A 21,172-nucleotide genomic window follows, 5' to 3' on the forward strand; every position below is an offset into this window, starting at 1 on the left:
CTGATCTAGCAGATGAAAACTGTGATCCCAGCTCAATACAGCTGAAGCTAAAAGTAAAACACCTTGATTTTTATTCCCTTGTTGGGGTGAAATTGTAAAGGTAAAAAAAATAAAATTGGTCAAAGTGACAAATCAGATGTGGTTTCTTCACCAATGCATATAATCACAAGAAGTTTATTTAATTTATGTTTTTAGTACAGGGGCCAGGACCATTTCTACAGGGGCACAGGCCCCTGTGGGCCCCTGTCTAGAGCCGCCCCTGGATGTGACCAAACCTCTCCTGTAGCTCCGTTAGAATTAACTTAGAAAGATCTTCATCACTGGAGACATGTCCTGGGTCTGATGGGATTAAAACAGCGTCAGGTATGGAGGAAAAAGGGGAAGCTTGTAAGTGTGAGACTACTATCTGTAGGGATGGGTTAAACGCAGAGGAACGTTCCCCCCCGGTGGGACTGGAGAGGGAAATACTTAACCCTGGAGTACGGTGGTGGCAGCGTCATGCTGTGGGCTGAGCTGCTGCAGGAGCAACTGGAGCTCAGAGCAAATGGGATCAGGGAGAAGGAACGTCATGTGGAGGCATCATCAGGAGTCAAAGCTTGGGGACAAATGTTTCTGACCCGGTTGTACTGGTTCTGTGAAGAGGAATGGGGTATGGAGAACATGGAGAACATGGAGGTGAGAACCTGAGCATCCATCAGGGTTGCCAGTGTGAGGTTCTGATGCTGGGATGTCTACAGCATCAGTGGTTCTGGTTACGGATGCTGGCGGACCCGACCACACTGAGAACATTGAGAACCGGCTCCCGTCTTCCTGGAACATCTGAACCAAGGTTCCACTGAGAGGCCCGGGATGGGAGAACCGGGTCTGGGTCAGACTCCAGGGGTTCCTGTTCTAACCAGAACCAGCCGGTCAGGCCTTCAGAACCACGGTCAGGCCCCGGGTGAGAAGTGCATCTTCGGCCAGCAGGGGGCGCCGCCGCACGGCGAACCGCTGCTGTGACCTCAGAGCAGCGTCACCGCCGTTGCCGTGGCGACCGGGAGGCTGAGTTTCAGAGAAAGAGGAAGAAGAGAAGGAGGAAGGAGGAAGGAAGTGAGGCGGCTGATCAGCAGAAGCCTCCGAGCAGGAGAGGAGAGGATCAACCGTCCCCGCTGTCCACCTGCTGCGCTGCCCCACCTGTCCCACCTGTCCCACCTGTCCCCGGGGAAGATGTCCTCCCGCTCGGACACAAAGTCAGGTGAGTCTCCTTCTGTGGGAACAAAGCTTTACTTCCTGGGGGGGCAGCTGGTTCTGTCCCACCCTTCCTGCTGCACGTGAAGGCAGCACCAGGTCAGACGGGTCAGATCCAGTAAACCTGAGACTGTCCCAGCTCAGGTCCAGTCTGGTTCTCCAGTGGATCTGAACAGTACCGGTCCAGGTTCTGGTCTCAGACAGGAAGAGACAAACCCTGAGGTTTCTGGAAGGAGAGCGCCGCCTGGCTCTGATGTCGGTATCAACAGCTTTAGTACTCTGGTTCTGTACCGGCATGATCCCAGTTAACCCGATTCTGGTTCCACCCAACCCGAGCAGATGAACTATCTGGACCAACTCGGTTCTGATTACTCCTCCAGTCACTTGTCTACAGTTGACTTAACACATGACTTCTGTTCAGCATTATTTACTCATGTTATGAGGTGGACTGTCAGAACCAGAACCAGAACCAGGTATGTGGTTAAGATAAGAATCTGGACTGGCAACCAGCAGCTGAGATGTTCTCCTGCTGGGAATAATGTTCCTTTCTGCAGGATGATGGATTCAGATGGTCTGGACATGACCTTTGATGCTTCCATGTTGCTCTGAGGTCATTGCTGATGTATTTCCATCCTGGTGTTGTGTTAACACCCAGGATGATGCACGTTCTCCCACTGATGATCAGTTGATCAATGAATCTGACCAGCAGCTCCTGGACGACGCTTTAAGTCAGATGTTTAGAAAGCAGCAGGATGGGTGGAGCTTTATGACCCAAACCAGTAAAATCACATATTTTACCTGTATTTTACTGATTTTACCTCACTGTAAATTCTAACAAGTTGAGTTTACTTAAAAAAATTTAGGAAACCGATTACCTTGGGAAAAGTAAGTAAACAAACTTAACAGTTTTAAGTACTGCACAATTATTACGTTTAAGCGAGTTGTACTTTTTAAGTTGTTAGAACTTAATGTGTCCCAGTATAGTTTAATTCAAAACAAGCAGTTACAACTCAAATAGTTTGAGTTATATCAACTTAATATATTCTGCCAAAACAAGTAGGCACCACTTGAAATTTTTCTTACACTTCACTTGTGGTACCTTAGTGTAATCCACTTTAAAAAAATATCCAAAAAAAATATCACAGATTCTACCTGTGTTTTACTGAATTTACCAGTAAAATCACAGATTTTACCTGTATTTTACTGATTTTACCTGTATTTTACTGATTTTACCTGCATTTTACTTATTTTACCTGTAGTATCACAAATTTAGCCTATATTCTACTGTTTTCACCAGTATTTTACTGATTTTACCTGTATTTTACTGATTTTACTGGTAAAATCTGTGATTTTAACAGTAAAATGTGTAGAGTGTGGCAGCTGAATGTGGTGCATTCTCAGCTGAATGCACCACATTCAGCTGAGAGGCCTCTGTTTGCGTACATTACCCACGGTGATGATGATCTCTTTTCAGCCTCACAGATCGCGTTTTTCACCATGAAACTGAAGGATAAGCTCCACCCACAGCGGATCAGACGCTCTGACCCGATCAAGCACACCCCAACAGAACGGGTCAAGCCACCGGACCTGAACCTGACCCGGAACCAGGTCTGAACACAAACACACGACTGAACTCTGACACCGCTCTCTGTTTTAGCGCAGATCTGCGGCTCTGCAGGGACTTTTCTTCTAGTGAAGCACTTTGATTTTAATGGCTGTATGAATAAATGGACTTTTTACCATCTGCTAACTGTTGGTGTGTCTAGGAATAAGGGAGGAAACGGTCTCAGATTCTGACTATATATAATAAAATGTTTCTGAGCTCTGAAGAAATTCAAAATTAAGCTGTCTTAATAAAATAATGTTGGTCTAATTAACCACGTAACAGAGCTTCTGTCTGCATCACTGAAAAACTGTGAATCCTGTAAAATCCTGCAGCATGTTACAGATAAAACTGATCACATCGCTCCTCTTTCTGCACACCTAAACAGGTGTCTGCAGCTGAGTGAGGACATTTTTGCACATTTTACTAGTAAAGTGAGGACGTCACTTTTTTGGGCTAAGGGTTGGGGTTAGCACTACAGTGTAAATTAGGGTTAGGTTAGGGTGTAATACGGTAAATTCAGGGTTAGAGTGTAATTTGGTAAATTCAGGGTTAGGCCATAGAAGGGCTTGAAAATGACTGGAAGTCTATGGAAGTGTTTTTATTGAGCTAACGCTAGCCCTTTGCATGGTTAACATAGTTAGCGTTGCTAACAGCAGTGTATCTATGTGCCCTGAAGAGTCAGCAGATCGGGACCTTAACTGCGACATTTCTAAAGAATGCCGACATTTCCGGGTCCAGCCGGATCGCTGGCAGACAGGACTTAAGGTTTTAAAGAAAAACTTCAAGCTTCCTGAGATCTGCTGCTTCACAGCAGCTGGAGTAGAGTCAACATGTCAGGAAATACAGTTTGTCAGCCTTGTGCTGCTGTGACTGCACGTTAAACTCCTCTGATCCAGAATCCGCTTCAGTCAGTAACACCTTTCACACCGAAGAGTGTTGTTGTCAGGGCAGTCTGTTAGCAGTTAGCTATGGTGCATTCACTGACCAGGAGAAAAAGTCTGATTCTGAGTTTCTGACTGGCCAGTCATCAGTCTGGATTGGATCAGCTGATTCTGGTCAGAACCTGTGCTGTGAATTGGATCTCTGAGGTTCTGTTACCTCACAGAACCGACTCAGAGCAGAACCATCCAGCCTCTTGTTCTGGGAGAGAAGCTGCAGATAAATACCTGAGCAAAGAAAATGGAGAAACTGACTCACAGCTTTGATCTACTAACACAAATCTTTGCTTCAGGCATGGTCCTGTAGCAAAGATTGTTTGTTTTAATTGTTACATTTTTACAACATTTTATTATCAATGTAGACTATTTATTTAAATTAATTCTGTTTAGTAAATGTTTTATATATTTCCATATGTCTGATAAATCTTTTAAGTCGGAGGGCGTGTTCGTGGATCAGGAGCGGGCTGTTGTCAGCTCCCTGCAGTACTTCAAAGCTCTGGTGGACAGACTGGGACTGGACAGACCTGGAGGGGACAAACTGGTCCTGGACCAGTCCATGGTGGGCGGCCTGCTGGGCGGAGCTTCCAGTGGGATCCTGGAGGCGGTCCAGACGCTGGTCCAGCTGGAACCTCGCCTTCTAAACAGGTAAGTTTCCCTTAAAGGTGCCAGAACATCCTGGAGCGTCTCCGTGTCCTCATCCTGTCTGTCGTCCTGCAGTAAGACCGTCTCAGCCTGTCTCGCTCGTCTCTACCGCTCTGTGGCTCAGCTGATTCGCTGGGTCGATCAGGTGATGCTGCAGGGCGTGTCCCAGGACAAGGAGGAGTCTTCAGAGAGCGTCACCACGGTGATCAGGGGCGTGCTGAACGGTGCCAAGGTGAGGACAGGTATCTGTGTCTCATTTACACCTGTCCCATCCTGTCCTCTGGGTCTGTCCTCCTTGTCGCTGCAGCTTCTCTGAGACAGACGGTAAATATGGAAGATGTCTCCACACATGCTGCTGCAGTAACGCAGTCTTTGATCTTTCAGGAACTGGTTCGATTGGTTGCAGAGAGACGAGAAGGCTCCGCCCCCTTGACTCCTGTTCAGACAGATTCAGGGGGGTTTAATGAGAAGGAGACGTCAGATGGGACATCAGCCTGCAGGACTCCTTCAGACGAGGACCAGGTTCGAGGGACGGGGACTCAGAGGGAGGAGCCTGTGATACTGGCTCCACCGAAACCCCCGATGCCCGTCCCTGAGCTCCTCCCTCCGGCGGCGCCCCCTCTGGAGCCGACGTTCAGGTGAGTCTGAACCCAGACTGGCTCTTCTGTTGGTCCGGATCCATTTGGCCCGGTTCAGACCAGTTTGGATCATCTGGTATGGTCCAGTTTTGGTACAACTCCTCACTGTGGTTCTGGTGGTCCTGTCAGAAGTGAGCTCGGTCCATTCAGTCCAGTTTGGATGAGACTGGACTGGTATCAGCTTGTTAAAGTCCGGCTGTGTAGTCAATTCAATTCAATTCAATTTTATTTTAGGTCTACATTTTATTTTATTTATACACAACATTTTATAGTCCCCTACTATTAGTTTTTACTTATACATACAATTATAAATAATATTTATATCCTGTATAGCACTTCTGGATAGATGCAAACCACATTTCGTTGCTTTGCACTTGTGACAGTACAATGACAATACAGTTGAATTCTATTCTATTCTATTATATAGCACCAATTCATGAAACATGTCATCTCAAGGCACTTTACAAAGTCAAATTCAATCAGATTATACAGATTGATGAGTGTGAACGCTCATCTGCCTCGACCCACTGGGGCTTAGAGAAGACAGAGCAGAGACACAGAAAGCACAGAAGCTCACATTGACCCAGGAGTACTTTCTATGTTAGATGGTAATAGTGGATGATCTGCCTCCCCTGATGATGTCACAGCTAACAGTACTAGTAATAGTAATAGTAATATCATCTTTATTGTCACTGAAGCATACATTGAAACATACATTACAACGAAATTTGAACGCCAGACCAGGTGTACCTTCTGCGAAGAACAAAAAAGAGAGAGCAAAAAGTTAAAAGCTGAAATAACAACAAACAGTGCAGATTGGAGAACAGTAGGAGAACTCAGCAGAGTGAGAGAAATAGACCCTGATGTCCTCCAGCAGCCTAAGCCTATAGCAGCATAACTATAGAGATAGCTCAGGGTAACATGAGCCACTCTGACTATAAGCTTTGTCAAAAAGGAAAGTTTTAAGATTAGTCTCAAAAGTAGACGGGGTGTCTGCCTCACGGACCAGTTTGGGAGAATGGGGGTTGGTTCTGGACAGGAGGACTGGCCTTGTCTTCATCAGTATGGGTCTGGTGGTCTACCATTGGTCGGTCCAGTGCAGCGGTTCAGTACCATTCACATGAACCGGACCTTTCAGCCTCAGTTCTCTCTGCTGAACCCATGGTAGATTTTAGTTTTCTCTCCAGGATCGGGTGTTCGTGTTCATCTAATAAAGAATTCACTTCCTGTTTCGGTCACATGAAGCCTGCTGGGGCTCTTTATCAGAGATTCTGTCCAGTTTGGTCCAGGCGGGTTCAGAGGATCTGTGCGTCTGTGCCTGCAGCTGAGTCAGACCGTCGGTTCGCATTGTGAGAACTTAGAGCGAGCACAAATAGAAACGAGGATGAAACAGGAAGTACACTCATCACACCCGCCACAAACTTCCTGTCTGTGTCAAGTGCAGCAACAGAAGAAGAAGTGGGAGTGAGAGAAGCAGAAAGACGACAGGCACCAGTTTCACTCACAGCTTCTCTTTTCATCTAAACCCTGCCAGCTTGTCTGGGTTCTGGTCCAGATCATTCAGACCGGGCCAAGTCACAGCCAAACATCGGCGAGCGCCGCCTGACCCAACGCAGCCTTTACTCATGACGTCATCAAATCAGCTGCGGCTATGTTGGCAGCATAGGAAGTAGAAATGATAAACTGCTGTCAGAATTTAAACTGCTCTGAGGATGAAAAGCATTTATAAACGTTCTAAAAAGATCTCAGTTCTGGTGCTCGATGTCGTGGTCCAACACACCTGAATCCAATAATCAGCTCTTCAGCAGGAGTCTGGAGAACTTCAGTGGCTAATTCAGCCATTTAATTCTGGTTCAAGTTCACCTAAGTTTATATAGCATGAATTCCCAACACCTCATCTCAAGCCAACCAAATCCTCCAGATGATTGGTCAGCAAGTTTCCTACCTAAGGGAGCCCAGCGAGCTATATAATACACTGGAGTGCTGATTTTGCCGAAAAACTGAAGTCTCTGGCCGCCATCTTGCTACTCCCTACTCTCACAGAATCCCATAGGATTTGGTTGCAACAACAAGCAGTTTTCTGGCTGTGTGAAAACGTTTCATAGGTAATTCTACAGTCAGTGGATGTACTAACACTATCAACTACTAGGAAATTAGGTGCTGAAATATTTTACGTGTTATTCATATTAAATATATATATATGTATATATAAGTATGTGTATATGTATCTATGTATATATATGTATACACATATGTAAATATATGTTTTTGTATATTGTTATTTATATATTTAGAAATGTTAAATATATATATTTAAATGAATAAAATGACTTTCTCAGTACTTGATAGTTTTAGAACATAACATTAAAGTATATGGCATTTGACATTTTAAAAGTTTTAAGCCCCCCTGAACATGAAAAAAATCTTAGTTATTCGATGCTAGTTACTGGAGGAAAATAGGGAGTACCAATATGGCGGCTGGTGGGTTCAAAGCGACTCGTTCAAACAGCGGGCGATTAGCACTCCAGTGTATAATATAGCTCAGTGAGGGAGCCCAGCTGAAGGGAGTCATTGATTTGCAGCAGCTGCTCATATTGAGCATGCATGTGGTGACAGTGGAGAGGAAAAGCCCCCCTTCAACTGGAACGTATCCACAGCTGCAGACACGTTTGGGAGTCTAACTAGTCTCCCCATCTCTTTCAGTCCTCCTGCTTTGCCTCCTAAAAGGCGCCAGACTCCGCCGGCCCCTGTCCCCGCCCACTGCAGGGTCGCCATAGTAACGCCAATGATCCGGGAGCCCAGAGAAGAGACGCAGGTCGAGCAGGTATGTGCATGTGATGATCACCAGGTGTCGAATTGTTTCTAGCTCCATTCCTGCCTTCACAGGACCGGTTCTGCTCAGCTGCGCAGTTCTTGTTTGGGTCCGTTCGGTTCTGAATTTAATATTTTAATTCAATTTAAGAGCAGCGACGTGTGCAGAGGTCAGGAACATCTCTGCAGGACAAACCGGACTTGAAGGTCGGACTAATCCGCTGGACGAGTTCTGGAGCATTTTTACAGCCGAGGCTTTAAATCTTAAAGCAACATGTATATATATATACAGCATGTTTGGTATCGTTCTGGCTTCCTTCTGCTCTGAGTGGGATGTGTTTTCAGCAAAGGGGAAGTTTTACAGTCTGTAAACTCCAGTTCCATTACTAAAGTAGTTCAATAATCGATTTATCACGATTAATCCTATTTTCAGCCCTATACTGTAATGCTCTGGGTCAAGAGTCGATCTTCCATGTATCTTTTGCCAACTGATGAAGCGCTTCAATGAAACGAGAGGCTTCCAGTTGCTGCTGGGTGTCTAAGTAACCGCTGGTTGTTCTCCAGATGTTTCCAGCGCTGACGACACGTTCTCTGCGTTTGTGTTTCAGGACGACTGCAGCTGGAAGCGTCTTTCCTCTTCATCTGCAGAGTCTGCAGCCAACACCTCGCACTGTGGTAACACAACACACACACGAACACAAACCGTGTGAGTGACATCACATCCTGTCAGCTGCCACGTCCTGTGTGCCGTCTGCTGCCCCCTGCTGGTCACAGCAAACGGGGATCTTTTAGAATCAGTGCTAGTGAGACTCTGAGGGCCAGAGATGTTCTGTGAACAAGCACTCTGGAGGACATCCTCCAGAGCAGGACCAACGTGCTCCAGGGCCCCTTCTGACCTCCTGAAACCCACAACAACCTTCCTGGCTTGCTGCTCTTCAGGACAGTGTTATAGTCTGAACACCACACTGCAAAAAGGAACTAAAAATAAGCAAAAAAAATTGAAATTAGTGTATTTTTCCTTGATTTGAGCAGGTATATAAGACTATTTGCCAATGGAATAAGAGTTGTTAACTTAAATAGGAACAATTCATCTCTAAAATAAGATAATTAGACATCCTGCACTTGAAATAAGACGATGGAGATGAATTGTTCCTATTTTAAGTGAAAAAAGCTTATTCCATTGGCAAATAGTCTTATTTACCTGCTCTAATCAAGGAAAATTACAATGATTTCAAGAAAAATTCACTTACTTTTAGTTCTGTTTTTGCAGTGCACCAGGTCGGGTGGAGGATCTCACCTTCTGTAGTTTGCATCGTTGTCTGCGATGATACTCACCACACCAGTGTCGTCCTAAACCTCACAAGCAGGTGTGTGCAGAGGGTAGCAGAGCCGTCATAACGCCTGGTTCACACGGCCAGATTTAAAAAAAGGGGATAAAACCAGCAGCGAGAGCAGGTTTAGTCGTCCAGTGTGTGGCGTCCGCTCAGAAAGGAGGAACAACACGCCACACAGCGACGGATTTAACTCAGGATCATTTAGATCAGGGGTGTCAATCTCATTTCTATATAGGGCCACTTTGGCGTCATAAAGTCATTAAAAGGGCCGGTTGCACGTGTATAGTCGATACTTTTCATTTCATAATTTCATTCCAGTTCACATAGAAGAATAAAAAAACGCACAGTAATATAAAAGTAGCACTCTTAGGCCCAGTTTATACAGTTTATCTGCAAAAAAAGTTGATTTTGGGGTGAGTTACACTTACAGGAGGCACAGTTTTAGCCACTTTATACACTTTAAAAGGATATATGCCTCTACTTTATGACACAAAGTGCCTTTTTCTTTGGCTCTTGAGCAGGGGCGGTTCTAGACAGGGGCCAACAGGGGCCAGTGCCCCTGTAGAACTGTTCTTGGCCCCTGTACTAAAGACATGATATTAAATTTCTTAGGATGATAAATGCTGACAAAGATACCCTGACTGACTGGTCGTTTGGATCAGTTGTATTTTTTACTTTTATGGTTTTACCCAATAATAAAATAACAAAATAGTTAAAAAATAAATATAAAAAATAACAATAATAATTTTTTTTTGCTGTTTCACAATAAGCTCCCGCCGTATTGAGAAAAGGCCAGGGGTCTGCAACCTGCAGTTCAAGAGCCACAATTGGCTCTTTGGCTTACTTATTACATTTAACGATGAAATGTTGACCTGTTTAGGCTTTTTTCCCAATCTTTTGTTCTGTGCCCCTGTGAAAAAACACTGGCCCCACCCTGGCCCCCCTGCTAAATTTGGTCTAGAACCACCACTGCTCTTGAGGGCCGGATAATTTACCTTGACGGGCCGGATTCGGCCCGCGGGCCTTGAGTTTGACACCTGTGATTTAGATGATCTCGGTGAACCTTTCAAGATCAAACGTGAGTTCAGAGTAAATAAACAATGCTGATAGTTTGTGGACTGATTTTATCAGAAAAAAAAAACGTTAGAACAAGAAATGGTGTTTGTTAAAGGAGTAGAGACGATGCGAACGGTGGCTCTGCTCGCTACAATATGATAAGCTGTGTTTTTTTTTTTCCTGAGCGGTCCTGACGTCCTGAGCGGACCGGATCGCTCTAAACACACGGCAGGAATATCTCTTAAGATCAGAGTGCGAAATACGGGGGGGTCCGGGGGGGCTCGACCCTCCCGATTAACCCATGAGACCCCCTCAAAGCCTCAAAAGCAAAATTTAAAGGGGGTCTTAAATTGTGTCAAAAAAATTAAAAATGATATATTTTTTGTCACTAATGGTCACTACATTTTTTTTAAGCTCAACATGTCCAGTATTTAAAATTCAAAACATTATTCACAAATATCAGAATTAGAATCAGACATACTTTAATGATCCCAGGGGGAAATATGTTCTTTTTTATGCCAAGTGGAGCCAGCCAATCCTATTCGCGGATGCAAATTAGGCATGTGCGCGCCAAACAGAAGAATAACGTAACGTTGACAACAATTAATACTAAAAATGTTTAAATTTTAGTAATAGGAACTGATCTTATCTGTTGTGCCTATGCACTTTATCTGTTTCACTGTTGGTGAATGAGAAAATCCTCTCGAGTCCTTGTATGTCTGGTGAATGTGAAGAATTGACATTAAAGCTAACTTTGACTTTGACATTGTAATGTTATAGGCCTACTGCATATTGAGAAAATTTATATTGTTATTGTGCAACAATCGGGAGATGGGGACCCCCCCCAAATATTGACAGGTATTTCGCACACTGGTTAAGATTATCTCATGAGCCCTCACAATAAAGGGGGCATCCTTGAGATTGTTAAAAAGGGGACGATCTGGTAAAAATTGGCATAATTATCTTGCGGTGTGACCCTGGCATAAGTGAATAAGTGAAGAGGAGGAGACAGATATGATCTGACTTAGTAGCACATCTGGATTTTTGTTTTGTGGGTGAAAAAGTTTCTCACGGGTTGTGCTTGGCTAAAGCTGGACCTTCTGTCTGAGGGCCTGGTGACGCCGGTGCATGGCAGCCTCGCCTCAGAGCAGCTGTGGCTACTAACACGGCTCACCACCGTCAGGGTGTGAATGCATGTGTGAATGACTAAAACTGTAGTGTGAAGCGCTTTGGAGGTCGTCAAGACTAGTTAAAAAGCAAGTACCAGCCATTAACCATTTACTATTCTCTCCGGGTTCTGATCTTCTCTGTCTTGTTCTCAGAGGACGATCCGGACTACGACTTTCTCCACACTGACCTGTCCTCCTCCGAGAAGCTCCCCCCTCTGCCCCCCGGCTCCACCCTGCCGCCCGCCCTGCCAGAGAAGAGACGTCGCAGCACCGCAGGTGAGGACACACCTGAGTCCGCTACCTGTCCTCCTGCTTGTGCGTCCGTCTGTCCTTCATATCTCTGTGTTGGCTTGGCAGGTATTCCCAGTCCTCAGAACACCTCCTTTGGATTCAGCTCCTCCCACCTGGACGCCACGCCCGCCCAAAGTGATGATGTCACAGACCACGAAGCCCCCCTGCCCTCGCCCCTGTCCCCCAGCAAGACCCCCCCTCCCCTCCCCGAGAAGAAACGACACAGTGAGTGAAAACACAGCAGCTGATTGGTCGATATGTTCCCATAACTGTCTCACTGGTCCTCTGTCTGTCCTCAGTCCATCAGTACCTCCAGTTCTGTTCCACCTACACCGACCAGTCTGCGGTCTTGTTCTACCAGAAGTATAAAGTCAGACAGCGAGATCAAGACTCCGCCCCCCAGCAGGCTCACCTGGCAACAGACTCCGCCCCCTCTGCAGAGCCATTTCCTGCCCCCGCCTTACCACCCAAGAAGAAACAGCAGGTGAACACATCTGCTTTTTTTCACTGAGAGACATGAACAAGCTGCAGCTCCTCAGCAGAACTCCAGGGGTTCTAACCAGGTTCTAATTGGGTTCTAGCTGACTGCCCAGAACAGGATTCCAGGGTTTTAACGAGAACATGTGAGGAAATGTGACCAGTGGGGCAGAATCAGAGATTCTTGACATCCAAACAGCTTCATGATCATCATTAGAACATCTTCTCCCTTCTTGGACCTGAACCTTTCTAGAACGTTTATTTGATCCTGATGAAAAAACAAACAGAATCCCAGTTTTGTTGTAATCAATCTGGACACAAACGTCTGACTGTGTGACGTTGTGCAGATAAACTTTTACTGGCGTTCCTTAGAGGTTCTACTAACCTTCTGATGTCTTCAGAGGTTCTACTAACCTTCTGATGTCCTCAGAGGTTCTACTAACCTTCTGATGTCTTCAGAGGTTCTACTAACCTTCTGATGTCCTCAGAGGTTCTGCTAACCTTCTGATGTCCTCAGAGGTTCTACTAACCTTCTGATGTCCTCAGAGGTTCTACTAACCTTCTGATGTCTTCAGAGGTTCTACTAACCTTCTGATGTCCTCAGAGGTTCTACTAACCTTCTGATGTCCTCAGAGGTTCTACTAGCCTTCTGATGTTCTCAGAGGTTCTAATAACCTCCTGATGTTCTCAGAGGTTCTACTAGCCTTCTGATGTTCTCAAAGGTTCTACTAGCCTTCTGATGTTTTCAGAGGTTCTACTAACCTTCTGATGTTCTCAAAGGTTCTACTAGCTTTCTGATGTTCTCAGAGGTTCTACTAGCCTTCTGATGTCCTCAGAGGTTCTACTAGCCTTCTGATGTTCTCAGAGGTTCTACTAACCTTCTGATGTTCTCAGAGGTTCTGCTAGCCTTCTGATGTCCTCAGAGGTTCTACTAACCTTCTGATGTCTTCAGAGGTTCTACTAACCTTCTGATGTTCTCAGAGGTTCTACCAACCTTCTGATGTTCTCAGAGGTTCTACTAACCTTCTGGTGTCCTGAGAGGTTCTACTAACCTCCTGATGTTCTCAGAGGTTCTACTAGCCTTCGGATGTCCTCAGAGGTTCTACTAACCTTCTGATGTCCTACTAACCTTCTGATGTCCTTAGAGGTTCTACTAACCTTCTGATGTCCTCAGAGGTTCTACTAACCTTCTGATGTCCTACTAACCTTCTGATGTCTTCAGAGGTTCTACTAACCTTCTGATGTTCTCAGAGGTTCTACTAGCCTTCTGATGTCTTCAGAGGTTCTACTAGCCTTCTGATGTTCTCAGAGGTTCTACTAGCCTTCTGATGTATTCAGAGGTTCTACTAACCTTCTGATGTCCTACTAACCTTCTGATGTCCTTAGAGGTTCTACTAACCTTCTGATGTCCTCAGAGGTTCTACTAACCTTCTGATGTCCTACTAACCTTCTGATGTCTTCAGAGGTTCTACTAACCTTCTGATGTTCTCAGAGGTTCTACTAGCCTTCTGATGTCTTCAGAGGTTCTACTAGCCTTCTGATGTTCTCAGAGGTTCTACTAGCCTTCTGATGTATTCAGAGGTTCTACTAGCCTTCTGATGTCTTCAGAGGTTCTACTAGCCTTCTGATGTCCTCAGAGGTTCTACTAACCTTCTGATGTTCTCAGAGGTTCTACTAACCTTCTGATGTCCTCAGAGGTTCTACTAGCCTTCTGATGTCCTCAGAGGTTCTACTAACCTTCTGATGTTTTCAGAGGTTCTACTAACCTTCTGATGTCCTCAGAGGCTCTACTAACCTTCTGATGTTCTCAGAGGTTCTACTAGCCTTCTGATGTTCTCAGAGGTTCTACTAACCTTCTGATGTTCTCAGAGGTTCTACTAGCCTTCTGATGTCCTCAGAGGTTCAACTAACCTTCTGAGAAACATCATCTGGACCTTAATTTGTTTGATGTTTTCTGTGATTTTTCTCCGTCTTCAGGATACTGACGCACAAAGTGAGGAGAACGACGACAGGTGAGACACCACACACCTGCAGATGAACCTGCAGATGCACACCTGTGGAGATTCTCAGACCCTCATCTGCTCTGCAGGTTACCGGATGACCAGCAGGAGGCAGACTTCAGCGAGAGAAGCAGCGGGGAGGACATACAGGAGCTCCTACTGACTGACCCGATAGAGATCCTCCACAGAACCACCATGAAGTCTGAGGTTTGGCCCCGCCCTCTCTCCTGTCACATGGGTAATCTCACCTGTGCTCTGACTCTGACCTCTACGTCTCAGGAGGAGGAGGGACCGGAGGTGAAGGCTGCGTCTCCTGACATCCTTCTGGTCCGAGCCACAGAGTCCAGCAGCAGAGGTAAGTTTTACACCCAGGGCAGAAACAACCAATCACCTGTCTGGTGATCACCTGTCGCTGCAGGCAGGTACCTTCCTGAGGAAGTACCAGGTTCAGGTGAGCAGGAACCAGATGGGAACCAACAGAGTTTCCCTGAAGATTCTGAACTATGATGTCTAACAGCAGACGATCAAAGACAGAACCTCTGCCCACTGGACCGGTTCTGTGATCTTCAGCCTATCAGGCCGGTTCTGTTATGTTTGAGGAGCCCTCCCCACGTGTGAACCTTCTGTTTGGGTTTTACAGAACAGGACCAGTACCAAGAGGCCTTCCTCTGCACCTACAGGGGCTTCCTTAAACCAAGTGACATCATCAGCAAACTGCAGCACAGATATCCTTTGCCAGAACACCTGAGGAACACCTGCCAGGTGTCACCTGGGTTCTTCCAGCCAGGTGGTTCCGGTCTGTCAGAACCAGAGTCTTTGTCTCTCGTCTCGTTTGACCCCTTGACCATCAACACGTACAGAAACCTGAGAGAAGGAAGCCCTGCAGACCTGACAGCCTCCAAGAACACCTTCCAGCTGCTGGTCAGAGCGGTGAACGACCTCAGGTGAGACTCCAGGCCTAAATGGCTTTTGCTAGCATGGTGCCTTTTCAAAGTCCGTCAACCTCAAAGCGCTCCACTCTACAGTCAGTCTCACCCTGACGGTGGTGAAGGTCTTGTACTTGCATACAGTGTCCAAAGTTAACTTCCTGATTCACAGGCCAACATATTAATTCTGACTCCTCCTAAACATCTCCATATAATGTCGCTACATAATTAGCCTGAGCTAAAGGCTAGCTGCTAGCAAACGCCCATGATGTGGTTCCTGTTTTTCTCGTGTCACATATGCGAGTGTTTGTGTAGCCTCCCTCCACCCAGATCACTGAAAAACACGATTTATTTGTTGCTAACATTTACTCGCCATCTGGCAGCTAGCCTAGGATGACCATATTTTCATTTGGGAAAACCAGGACACCTTGGAGCGGGGGGGGGGGGGGGATCTCTGTTCCCATGAATAGAGATGTCTGTGGCATGCACTCACTTAACATAGGCCTATGTAATCCTACAATAACATGATATTTACAGTTGGTTTATTAAAAATGCTTTTCAGTAAAAGTCAACAGCAATAACTCCAATAACAAATTATAGTTTTATTCAAAATGTATTTGATAAAAAATTCTTAACAATTCCTGTAATGAATGAATAGCACAATAAAGGCCTCCCATTTGTCTCGACCCGGTCTGAAAGCGGGGAAACTCTTTTATAAATTATCGGTAAACATACATTTGCGCTTCGGCATGTTGTTGGCGTACTGACAGCCACGCTATCTATCTTCTGATTAAGAACAGGGCTGCCCGCACTGACACGGCTCAGGGATTACGTCACACGCAGCGCCGTGCGCAGTGCCCTAGTGCCTGTCAATTTAATGGTCCAATGAAGGTAATTTAAAAAACAGGACATTTCCTGACTTTCTAAAAAAAACCCGGGACGCCCGTGACAGGACGTGAAATACGGACATGTCCCGGGAAATACGGACGTTTGGTCACCCTAAGCTAGCCGGCGGAAATTTACTCGCCAAACGGACAATATCCTGGTATTTGGTGTCTGGCGTGTTAATTTCGAAACTTGCTTGCGTATAAAGTCTGACGACCCCCAAAGCGCTCCACCCTACAGTCAGTCACACCCTGACGGTGGTGAGCGATGCTAGCAGCCACAGCTGCCTGAGCCAGACTGACGGAGGTGAGGCTACATCGGCGCCACCGGCTCCTCTGACCACCGCCAGCAGGTAATGCAGATGGAGTGTCTTGCACAAGGACACAAAGACTGAGACGTCGTGTCCCTGGGCGACCCAAACCTTCAACCGGATCATTTTTGAAACGGATCAGAACGCTGCGCCCACAGACTGCGTGACAGACCCAGCACCGGTTCTGTGGGTTCTGTGGTGTCCGAACCCGGTTCTGGGTGTCTGGTCTGACCCCAGCTGGTTTCCTGATGCAGTTCTGCCTGATGCAGTTCTGGTTCTCTTGCTGTCTCTTTCTGATGCAGTGCAGTGGAGCTGGAGTCTGATTTGCTGCTGCTGCTGACAGACCTGGTGTTCAGTCTTCTGATTGGTGGAGAGCTAGGCATGGCCCACCAGCTGCACTCCAACATCCTGTCCAAGATGGAGAAGAAGTGGAAACTGATCGGCTCCCCTTTGTCTCTCCGGCCTCTGGCTGCCAAGGGCGTAGCTGCTAGGTAACCCTCACACCTGGCTGGACAAGGACAGCACATGCTGCTCCGTGATTGGCCCGTCTCTCACCTGTACGTCCTCTCCTGACAGACCGGGAACTCTGCTGGACTTCAGGAGTCAGGATTTAGCGGAACAGCTGACTCTGCTGGACTCAGACCTCTTCTGCAAGATTGAGGTAGAGATCTGTCTGTCCTCCCCTGTCTCTCCCCCTTACCTGCCCATATCTCACCTGTCTGCCTCACCTGTCTGCCTCACCTTTGCAGCTCCCAGAGGTGTTGCTGTGGTCCAAAGAACAGAATGAGGAGAGGAGTCCACACCTGACGGCTTTCACGCAGCACTTCAACAACGTTTCCTTCTGGTAAGATAAGATATGGTTCCTGCTGTAGTTCCTGCTGTGGTTCCTGCTGTGGTTCCTGCTGTGGGTCCCCCTGTGGGTCCTGCTGTGGTTGCTGGTTTGGTTCCTACACGGGGAACCTGCTGGTATTGTTCCTGTCGGGGCCAGGAATGTTTCCCACTGACCGCGGAGCTGACGTTGGACCTCTTTCTAGGGTTCGTTCTGTCATCATCCTTCAGGACAAACCTCAGGACAGGGAGAAGCTACTGCTGAAGTTCCTGAAGGTCATGAAGGTAACCCCCCCCCCGGTTCTCCACCTTTCGTTCTCCTCTGCTGCAGCCAGACCATAACATGCCGTGTCCCTGCAGCACCTGAGGAAGCTGAACAACTTCAACTCCTACCTGTCCATCCTGTCTGCCCTAGACTCCGCCCCTCTGCGCCGTCTGGACTGGCAGAGGAACACGTCTGAGGTGGCTTTGTGGCTCTTGCTCTTCCTGCTCTTGGTTCCCATCGGCGCTCTGGTAACGGTTTAAAAATGTGTTTGTCAGACTCTGGAGGAGTTCAGCTCCCTGATCGACAGCTCGTCGTCCTTCAGGGCCTACAGAGCAGCGCTGGCTGAGGTGGAGCCGCCCTGTATACCCTACCTGTAGGTTGACACCCAGAGAAATCCACCAAATGTTCAGCACCTTTAACATCCCCACATAAAACACCCATCTTTCTCTCTGGCCTGCCCGTTTTTAGGGGCTTAATCCTGCAAGACCTGACCTTTGTCCACCTGGGCAACCCTGACACCTTGACGACATCCCAGGGTCAGCAGGTGAACTTCTCCAAATGTTGGCAGCAGTTCAACATCCTGGACACTCTGAGGAGCTTCCAGCAAGTGTGAGTAGAAGCTGCAGCGCAGTTTGGCGTCTGTAGCGTCTTTAGCACCTTTAGCATCTTTAGCATCTTTAGCACCTTTATACCCTGAGCTGCTTTGGAGCAGCTTTTAGCTCTGGTGCTAACCGAAGCAGCTGGTGCCGGTGTAGGTACCAGATCGGCACGGGGCCCTGCGCCTTCTGATGACGTCACTATACATACACTATACCATACATTGGTTTAACGTTTGCACAATTGCGCAAAATATTGTGATTGGTCTGGACAACTTACTAAAGTAATTATAGCGGGGTGTAGGTTTTATTCTAGAGCGGGATTGCGGTTTGTAAACGGACAATTTTTACGAAGAAATTCTCCATGGGCCCTGCGACTCTCGATGACGTCACATTATTGCAACGCCACTCAAACAAACTACATTGAGCCCGCGGTCTGCATTTGTAACGAATCAATTTTATTTAGTTAATTTAGCGGTTTCTTTTTTCTCAAAAGCTTCAGGCTTAAAGATGAACATAGAAAAATGTGAAATCTTAGCAATTCAAAATAATCAACCCACTTTAATTGATATCAATTAGGTAAAATATTTAGGTATAATGATTAAACAAGGACCACACTGATAGTTTCCCTTCACAACTTAAAAAAATAAATAAAATTGAACGAATGAAATTTCTATAAGGTTGTAACTTTGATCCTGCAAAATTACCGATTAAATTGTCAGACTACCACACAAGTGTTCCAAAATGATTAAGTTACTGGAAAATAACCGTAAATTATCAAAATAAAGTTGATTTGTAACAAATGGAGACCAATGTAGTTTGTTGGGGTGGAGTTGCCATATAATGACGTCTGGTACCTACAGCGGATCTGTGTCAAACAGGCCGCTACAGAAACACCATGTCTGGAGCATCCTCACCAGTAAAGGCTCAGCTCCACATATGTAATGATAATGTGTAGAATGTGTGGTGCGGTTCTGGTCTGACCCGCGGGTCGTGGTTCTGTGTACGTTTCTGTGCAGGCGGTACTCGCTGCAGCGGGACGACGACATCGTGTCGTTCTTCAATGACTTCAGCGACCACCTGGCGGAGGAGGCGCTCTGGGAACTCTCCCTCAGGATCCGCCCGAGGAACGCTCCTCGAACCAATCAGAAATGAGCTGGGGAGGAGCAGCGGCCAATCAGGAAGCAGGAAGACTGCAGCTAACCTTGGCACTGACAGGATTGACCCGCGGTGACCTGGAAGAAAACCTGTTTCCTGCAGAACGTGCAACACAGGCTTCATACACCTGGTGCTGACCTGAAAATGAGCCGGTACCAAAGTGGACCGGTGCCGGCAGGATTCTCACATGTGGGTCTGTGGGCGTGGCCTCTTCCACTCAGACTGGGTCTCATCAGTGTTTGAAGTGAAGATGTTCTGTTCTGTGGTCCAGATGTTGACCACAGATGTTGAAAATGTGTTTTAATCTTCTCGCCGCCACTCTGCTGAGACAGCACTACTCACCTGCAAACACACCTGAGCTCACCTGAGCTCACCTGAGCAGCTTCGACAGAAAGGCGGCGCTGGAGCCTTCAGCTGGTCGGGCTGCGCTGAGCGGTTCTGGATCTGTTCAGGATGATTAGGATCATTGAGTTTCCTGAGGCCGAGCAGCAGCAGCAGCCCGGCTGGATGAAGGAACCGTGTCCACGTCCATCAGGAGGTTCTCTGTCCTCCGGTTCCACCTGAGCTGGTGGTTCAGCCCAGAACCTGATGAGCAGGAGGGGAGCAGCACCTGGACTCTGACTGTGAATCCATCCGCTGGGGCAACGGCAGACTCTGGTCCGACTCCACCAGAACCAGAATGAAGGGGGGCGGGTCAGGATGGAGGACCAAGCTTTCCGGGACAGGTTCTCACACCTGGAGGCGCACACATGAACACACACCTGAGCACACCCAGGTAATACACTAAACGGCAGGTGAGGTGTGAGGAGCTCCAGCGGTGGACTGAGCTCTGGACTCCAGCAGAGCGTTCTGTAGGACAGCAGCTGTGTAAATAAACGATGGAAGCAGAGAAAGTTGTGTTCTCTGTCATTTTTCTCTTCATAGAAGGTACACCTGGTCTGGCGTTCTGTTAGCTGTGACATCATCAGGGGAGGGACATTCATAGGGACAACTAAATAAGAAGACCTTTGCTGCTATAACCTACAGGGGATGGTGGTCACCATAGACATTATATAAGAGCAGACCCCGCATTGACTGTCGCGACGCAAGAATTACGGCCGCCATCTTGGGGCGGTCGACCTGCTACCCTAACCTGATGGTTGAAGGTGAACAGACTAATGATGCCTCAGCCCTGTGGCGTATTTTTGTTTGAATCGACAGACTACTGACATCAGAGCTCGAGGGATAACTTTTCACAATTAAGATGAACAGATGTTGTTTGTATTTTTTATTAGAATGTTATATTTCTGTATTTTTGTCCACCAACAAAATTCAAGCTTGCTGTAGGAGCAATTTCTCAATTTTTGTTACATTTTAGAATTTAGATTATTTGGTTAATTTTGCTTTATTTGCTTATTTGTTGTATAAATATTTGTGTTTAAATTTAGTTGTTTAGAATACAATTATTTGTTAGTAATTTGTTTAATTAGTTAATTGATTTTGTTTGGGTCTTGGGTGTGTCACATATATATACATAGACTTTAGGGATGAACGTGGGAGGTTATTTGTTTTTTTACCTTCAGTCCTCAGGAACCAACAGTCAGTCACCATTAGTCAATCAGTGAGTGAGCAGGTGAAGCAGGTGAAGAGGCAGCAATGGTTTCAAGTTTGTACCACGTTGTTTGCCTGCAGAAACCTGGAATAAACCAACACAGAACTGCATTTTGACGTGTTTTTGGAATTTTTGTGGTGCATAAACCAGAAGCCCACGATTCATCAAGGGATTATTTAAGTTACATTCACTTTTATTTTATTCATCTTTAAGTCTTGGGCTTTTTGGTTTTCAGGGACAAGTAGTCACTACACTTGCCAATGTTTGGTGCTCGTGTTGTGCCAAACAAGTTATTCCTGACAAAATAGGCTAATTAAGATAATAATAATAATAATATAATAAAAAAATAATTTAAGACACACACACAGTTTATTTTATGTTTTAATGTAAGTTAGAATGAGATTTTATATTTAGTAAAGTACAC

The 21,172-nt window shown here is 46.3% G+C and overlaps 1 protein-coding gene across 1 annotated transcript; it reads left to right on the top strand.

The window, feature by feature from the left end:
* The first annotated feature begins 834 nt into the window (after positions 1-834).
* On the top strand, positions 835-20,050 carry LOC105917120 (rap guanine nucleotide exchange factor 1). The gene is made up of 23 exons (XM_036143578.1): positions 835-1,234; positions 2,702-2,835; positions 4,205-4,416; positions 4,489-4,645; positions 4,798-5,051; positions 7,755-7,875; positions 8,471-8,537; positions 11,575-11,697; positions 11,779-11,937; positions 12,012-12,196; positions 14,167-14,201; positions 14,279-14,396; positions 14,469-14,544; positions 14,830-14,914; positions 15,044-15,133; positions 16,613-16,801; positions 16,887-16,971; positions 17,060-17,154; positions 17,345-17,423; positions 17,499-17,600; positions 17,679-17,776; positions 17,872-18,012; positions 19,019-20,050. The coding sequence occupies exons 1-23, from the start codon at positions 1,207-1,209 to the stop codon at positions 19,152-19,154; spliced, it is 2,769 nt and encodes a 922-aa protein (XP_035999471.1). The 5' UTR covers positions 835-1,206; the 3' UTR covers positions 19,155-20,050.
* Positions 20,051-21,172: the final 1,122 nt, after the last annotated feature.

Source organism: Fundulus heteroclitus, chromosome 12 (assembly GCF_011125445.2).
Source record: "Fundulus heteroclitus isolate FHET01 chromosome 12, MU-UCD_Fhet_4.1, whole genome shotgun sequence".
Lineage (NCBI taxonomy): Eukaryota > Metazoa > Chordata > Actinopteri > Cyprinodontiformes > Fundulidae > Fundulus > Fundulus heteroclitus.